The 7,296-nt window shown below is 38.3% G+C and overlaps 1 protein-coding gene across 1 annotated transcript; it reads left to right on the top strand.

The window, feature by feature from the left end:
- The first annotated feature begins 1,177 nt into the window (after window positions 1–1,177).
- Window positions 1,178–4,613, top strand: LOC107089788 (brachyury protein homolog A). Its single transcript, XM_015382756.1, has 8 exons — window positions 1,178–1,387; window positions 1,628–1,892; window positions 2,671–2,805; window positions 2,887–2,948; window positions 3,116–3,177; window positions 3,297–3,470; window positions 3,563–3,686; window positions 3,780–4,613. The coding sequence occupies exons 1-8, from the start codon at window positions 1,203–1,205 to the stop codon at window positions 4,036–4,038; spliced, it is 1,266 nt and encodes a 421-aa protein (XP_015238242.1). The 5' UTR covers window positions 1,178–1,202; the 3' UTR covers window positions 4,039–4,613.
- Window positions 4,614–7,296: the final 2,683 nt, after the last annotated feature.

Below are 7,296 nucleotides of genomic sequence, written 5' to 3'. Positions count from 1 at the left end.
TGCTGCAGAAACCTGCTAAAGCTGATTTTAGTGAAGTTTAGCTGTTAGCTACTTTAAAGATCTAACAGCTGATCCCTTCAATGTTTTCTGAATATCCTTGGAGATATTTAAAATACTTAAAGTCTACAATATTGAACATATTAAAGCTCTACGTTTTGACCAACAAAACGAAATAGGGAACCAATTTTTTTTTGCATTTATTAATTAAATCAGAATCAATGTTCCAAAGCATTTATATACTTATATCTATTAATGAGATAATAAACATGTTCTTATCATTGTGGAAACATTTTTGTTCTTTTACAGATGAGTGAAATTAATAAGTGACAACTAACAGAATAATTGGCAGTTAAGGGGTGTTGGTTTGAAAATCAGCCAAAAACACAAAAAAGAACCAACATTTTGGCTTCAGTATATCGTCTACATGTTAAATTAAGTAAAATGAAACAAATGGATAAATAATTTTAACAATAAAAACCAAGACTTTAGCACTTTATTCTAAAGCTTGTCATAAAACATACATTTTTAAATAGAAATATTACAAGAATAGGATTGGTTTAAAATCATTGCAATTGATGTATAAACAAACCTGAATAGAATGCTGTAATCATCAGCTATAAATTAAGTTTAAGAGTTCATTTATCTTCATCTTTTGCACAAATTAAAAATGTATATTTTTTTATTATTAACTGAGAGGAGAATGAAAGAATTTGGAAAAATTATGAAACTGTAAAACAGTAAGCTGCTGGTAAAAGAGTTTAAAAGGTTAATATAGTGAAATTAACTAAATGATAAATGCTTTTTTTTTATTTGCATTTGTTGACAAAACCTTCCGACATCTTCTAATGTAAAATATATCTCATCCTTTTTTCAGCTTATAGGATTTTAGGTTCTGCAAAGTTCTGCATCAGAACGAGGCCTCTTCTTTAACCTGGTCCTCAAAGTTTTCGCTCTAAATTTTCTACATTTCTCCAAATATCTTATTTCATTGCGGTTCAGGGTTTGCTGGGGTGGAGTTTGAAAAACACCGTCAGACATTCGAGGTGTGCGCACTCGAACCAAACCACGCCCAAAAACCCCATGAGGTCCCGGGGGCCCTTAAAGAAGGAGGGCCCCGGGGCCTAAACTCCAGAATGTGCTAAGGCCTGAGCGCACAGGCATCTTCCTGTCGGATTTAGACCCATCTGACCTGACTTGGAGATATGAGCTCTTCCAGCCCCGATCAGCGTTTGGAGCATCTGCTCAGCGCCGTGGAGAGCGAGTTCCAGAAAGGCAGCGAGAAAGGAGACGTCACCGAGAGAGATATTAAGTTAACGCTGGAGGACGCGGAGCTGTGGAACAAGTTTAAAGAGTTAACCAACGAGATGATCGTCACCAAGACTGGGAGGTAGGTCTGAATGGAAAGGAGGCCGGGGCGCGATCTTTACGCACCGGTTTGGGCGCAATTTACGCACGAGATTTAACCAGTTAAACATGGGGAATATTCTCATTTTAAGAAGCAAAGTCATTGATTTAACATAACATGTAGATATTTATGTCTATGTTTAACTACTCTGGAGATTTAAAAACATATATATACATATATAAGCCACTTGGTTTCAAACTCTTACTTAACTCACTATTTTAGGAGGATGTTCCCGGTTCTGCGGGTCAGCGTCTCCGGCCTGGACCCGAACGCCATGTACTCGGTGCTGTTAGACTTCGTTGCAGCGGATAACAACCGATGGAAATACGTGAACGGGGAATGGGTCCCCGGGGGCAAGCCGGAGCCGCAGAGCCCCAGCTGCGTCTACATCCATCCAGACTCCCCAAACTTCGGAGCGCACTGGATGAAGGCGCCGGTCTCCTTCAGCAAAGTTAAACTGTCCAACAAGCTGAACGGCGGAGGACAGGTGAGGAGGGGAACTTAGAGAAAAGATAAAAAGAAAAAGAAAAGAAAGAAAATTAAAAACAATCCACTGGACTTAGTTCCAAGGTTGAAGAGGTTTCGCTTCCCTTCCAGGAAGCTTTTCAAGGGAAAATATGGGATACCTACGTTTTCATAGTGTTATTGTGAATTTCAATTAATAGCGCATATAATCAGTTCAATTCATTTCAGTTCAGTTTATATAGCGCCAACTCACAACACATGTCATCTCAAGGCACTTAACAATTCACCAAAGATTGCAAAAAGGTTCCTAAGATAAGATTTTTTGGCTGATTTAAACCAGGTGAAACTAAAACTTTTCCACTTATGGAGTTCTGGATAGAGCATATTGACAGACCAAAAACGTTTTTTTAATTTTAAATGAAAAATGTTTCCATATTGTTTCTTTTTACAATTTTGTTATATTTACTGCTCTAAATGGGTCGCTCTGTCATTTAAAGGCATATTTAACAGTCTCTATAATGCAGGTAATGATTAATAGATTACTAAATTAGCTGACAGTAATAATTAATTAATCACTATTAATCCAATTAATTGTTTCAGCCCTTGTCCAAAGTGTTTCATACATTTTGTTATTTTTTGTTTGCATTTTTATTGTTGTATTTCTGGCTCTTTTGGGCGATATCTGTCTTTAAAATGCATTTTACTAAGAGTTTGTGTGTTTACGGTTTAGTCTCACTTGGTGTGACCAAGATGTGCGCACATACTGAGAGATTAGAAGACTAACTGAGATGTTCCCATAGATCATGCTGAACTCTTTGCACAAATATGAGCCGAGGATCCACATCGTGAAGGTCGGAGGCATCCAGAAGATGATCAGCAGCCAGTCTTTCCCAGAAACCCAGTTTATCGCTGTCACTGCCTACCAGAACGAAGAGGTCAGTTATGCCCATATCAGCCACATTCTCATTAAAACAGCTCATTTTTAAGCTTTATTGAACCTGTGTTCTCTTGTTTAGATCACTGCTCTGAAGATAAAACACAACCCCTTTGCCAAAGCTTTTCTGGATGCCAAAGAAAGGTACACGTTTTTTCTTGTGAATTAAAGAATAAAAGTTTTGGTTTTTAATGAATGTTTTAGGATAATAATGTGTGTATGTAGTCATGTTAGATCAGCTGTTACTGCTTATCCTGTCTGCTTAGTAAAGATCTGCTTACAGTGATCTGATTCTTTATCTTTTATTGAAGGAGTGACCATAAAGAAGTGTCTGACCAGACTACGGACAGCCAACAGTCCGGATATTCTCAACGTAAGTTTCTTGTCATCTCTTTAGACTCTAAATCTTTAAGATGTACATCAAGGAGGAGCCATACATGCTTTTTGTCGAATTGTATCTCCAGATAATTACATTCTTTTATTCCTCTACAGTTGGGGGTTGGTTCCTTCCAGGCCAGAGTCCCATTTGCCCCAACAGCAGCCCCCCTCAGTTCAGTGGCACTGCAGGCCACCCGTCAGGCTCCTACTGCGAGCGCTACTCCAGCCTGAGGAGCCACAGAGCGGCTCCCTACCCCAGCCACTACCCCCACCGCAGCTCCAGCACCAGTAAGACCCGCTGAGGAGTCTGTGATTTAACGCTGTCTGGATTAAAGCGGAGAAAGTTTTTATTTATTTCTCCTCTCACTTCGTTTTCTCAGACAACTACATGGACAACAACTCGGGGACTCTGCCGACTCATGACAGCTGGTCTGCCCTTCAGATCCCCAACTCCACAGGCATGGGTACTCTGTCTCATACCAGCAACTCCACATCCAACACCGGGTGAGGCTCATAAATATCCAATTCTTTGCTGATTTTTGCAGAAGAGGCAACATCAGTTCCTTTTTCCAACGTGTTCCTCTTTCTTCTCCACAGTCAGTACCCCAGCCTCTGGTCGGTAGCTGGCACCACGCTCACCCCTTCTGGCTCTTCCTCCAGCTCCGTGCCTGGAGGTTTGACCTCTCAGTTCCTGAGGGGCTCCTCCTACACGGGTCTGACCTCCTCTCTACCCGTCTCCTCGCCGTCCTCCATGTACGAGCCCAGCTTGAGCGAGGTTGGAGTAGGGGATGCCCAGTTTGAGAGCTCCATCGCCAGGCTCACAGCGAGCTGGGCGCCTGTAGCTCAGAGCTACTGAAGCAGCTCTCAGGCTTCACCTCTTCCTGTCTGACCTTTAGGAAGCATGGAGCTTTGGTACAGACTAAGATCCCAGATCACTTATTGCAGTTCCTCGAAAAAGTAACTGAATAGACTCATTTGGGATAGACAGTGCAATGTGTACACTGTTCTGCTTTCTTACAGCCAAAAAGATTGTTTTTTTTTTGTTTTTTTCTCCACACTTAACTTTGCAAATTAAATAAGACACTTTTAAACCCTGTTTAAGTAATGGTCTGTCGACTGGCGCAGGGTAGTTTCTGCAGCCAAGAAAATTCATGACATAAACTAATTTCATATGTAGACAGACATTAGGTTATGAATGTTAACTTGCTCTTAGGAAGCTACAAAGTTATTTTCCACCATATTCATTACATTTTATATCATTGTTAACCCTAAAAAAACAACAAAAAAAAGGTCCTAACTAACGTGAATATGTACATGTGTGTATATAGAGTAAATTAATGTGTGTATTTTCCATTCATTGTGCCTTTTACTGTACGATCGATTCCAAAGTGCCTTCTGGATGCTGGCAGGCTTTAGATGAGTCCGCTGCCTTTGCCTGTACATAAGCTATCTATTTCTACTTGAACCGCTGCACGATTTATTTATGTCATTTAATAATAAATTAAAAAATATCTGCTTTCTCAAACATGTTTCATTTGGTTTGTTTTTTCCTTTAGAAAATATTGAATTTAATAAAGTGCAACAGAATATGGCGGCCCTGAAAAGGGTAAATCTTTGGTAAAACTGTGAATCATTAAGAAAGTAAGACTTTGATAAGTAACTCTAAGGCTTTTATGGATGATTGATATTAATTTGATAATAATTTAGCTGACATTCAAACAAAACTGTTGGACGGAAAAAATTTTAAACACCCAAAAACCAAAATCTTTCTAAAGCACCTGTTTATTTAACAAACAGCCAAATATTTTCTGGCGCCTTGTAACGTGATGGCTGCACCTATAGGCAGTGGCTTGATACACCTCCTGACAAATACACAAAATACGCCGCTTTACTGTCTGAAAGCTGTACTAAATGAAATTTGGTTTTGTTTACACTCTGTGTATACAAAATGACAATAAAAGTCTTAAGTCAGGACTTCTTTGACAAGGCCAGATCTCACACATTTATTCTCTGGTTGGTTTGGATTTTTATTCAAACTGATGTGAAAACCAATCAAACCTTTTATCTTTAGTGATCAAGCAAACAAACAAAGCCACAGAGGCAAAACCGGCTGCTACTTTGACATGTTTATAACTTATACATTTTCTCCTCCTCCATAAAAACAACAGAAAGTCCCCTTTCTGTTGAAGAGTAACCACCTATCATGATGCTGCCACTACTGTGTTTCACTGCAGCCTTGCGTTGTGTCTCTGCAGCTTGAGTTCTGCTGGTGAGGAAGACCGATCATTAGATACAGGTGTGTAGGACACCTGTCCTCCAGCAGGTGAGGTTGAGGCCTCTGCTTTAGAGTCACATCTAAGCTCGTATTCCATTTAACAAAAGGTTCTTAAGGCCGTTTTCCCTTTTCTGCAAAAAAACTAAAGAAATAAGAAAAAAAAAGTTTCTGATTAAAAAGTTGAACTTCACTCTAATTAATTGCAGGAGTTTATTTTGTTGAAATGAATGCTGATATGAAATTAATAAATAGTGTAAATGCTGGTAACGAGGTAATTGTACTGTTTTGATTTTTTTTTTACATCTTATCTATGAGCAGATGTTGCCTGGTGATTAGTTACATTGAACTAAATACACGTTAACATCCAATAAATTTCATGAAGCTCTAATTTGTATTGCTCCCATGTTTCTGTAATATGATATTTTTTCCTTATCTGATGTCATATTTTATTTTTCAATATTATATTTTTTTTAAAAATACTTTAAGAAACACTAGCTTGTAATTTGAGTTAACGTGTTTCACCAAATGAACTGAGTTTCTGGAATAATAATATTTAATTATATTTATTCAAATGTATGTTATTAAATGTTTATAATATTGAAAGTATTTATTTTTATAATTGGTGAACTGCTTTAAATTTACACATGCAGGGCAAGATAGGGTATTTCTATTCTATCTAGAATAGAATAGATCTAGAAGTAAAGATTTATATTTTTTTAAATTTGTTGTAAAGATTAAATTTTTCAAACTGGAAAAAACGCAGTAAAATCAAACCTTGATGTAATTGTTGGTAAATGCCTGCACTCATTTAGAGCTGCATTCGGGCATTTACACACAGACGGTGGTGAGCTACATTTCACAGAGCTGTTAAAGGAGTTAATTCTGGGGACCAGCTGTTAGAAGGTTTAGAAGGACATCCAGAGTAACATTTCTGCGAAGTTGTAATGACTGGATATGGTGGCCCCTGATTTACTGGTTTAGGTTCTTCCCTGTGTGCTGGGTTTGATTCCCCACCATGCAAATGTTTCATCTCACTGGTCTTACTCAGGGAAGTGATTGTTCTCATGGTTGGATGATTTCAGTCCTTAATAGCCTGGTAAATTGCTGGTTTAAACGTAAAAACTGTGATTCTGCATCCCCAAAGAATACCTTCAATCCTGCGAGGATTCGCCGATGCTAGAACCAGCTCTCTGCTCCATAAAGGATGGGTTGAGTGCAGAGGATACGTTTGGAGGAGTTCAGTGCTGTTAGATTGCAGCCTCCTCTGCAGGCATGGTTTCTAAAACACTCCACATGCGCTAGAGCACACAAAAACACAGAGAGAAGAAAACCTCAAACCCCTAAAAAGATATACATCTCCTCCCACACTCGGGCCCCCAGAAAAACACCGTGCTAAACGATGTCACCTGGAAGCTGCAAGCTGCTCACTGCTCGCCAACAAGTTTCATTGTGTTGTAATGAAGTAAAAATAACTAATAATCATAATCAGAGATAGATGATAAGTTATATTTACTCAGCTACAACTTTTAAAACAAGATGCACTGTTGTGGCCTTTTATGCTAATTTTTTATAGTTTTCCATTTCTACCAGTTTAGTTTTCTTCTTTGGGTATTTACAATATATTTCAGTTAATTTAGAACCAAAATATGTAATTATGTTTTATATTTGGAATTGTTTAGATTATGTTGTTAATTGATAGACCCTCCCATTAATATTACTAATTAAGAACGCACCGAGTGTTGAGTGGATTGTTTGTTAATGACTGGTGTGGACGGGAGGTTTGGTTAAATGATTTTTAGATCAATTTAGATCTGCTAAACATCACTTTTGACTTTTACT

This window comes from Cyprinodon variegatus, unplaced genomic scaffold (genome assembly GCF_000732505.1).
Source record: "Cyprinodon variegatus isolate N-32 unplaced genomic scaffold, C_variegatus-1.0 Scaffold265, whole genome shotgun sequence".
In the NCBI taxonomy this organism is placed as follows: Eukaryota; Metazoa; Chordata; class Actinopteri; order Cyprinodontiformes; family Cyprinodontidae; genus Cyprinodon; species Cyprinodon variegatus.
The sequence above is the reverse complement of the archived record's forward strand: the minus strand, read 5'-3'. Positions and strand labels throughout refer to the sequence as shown.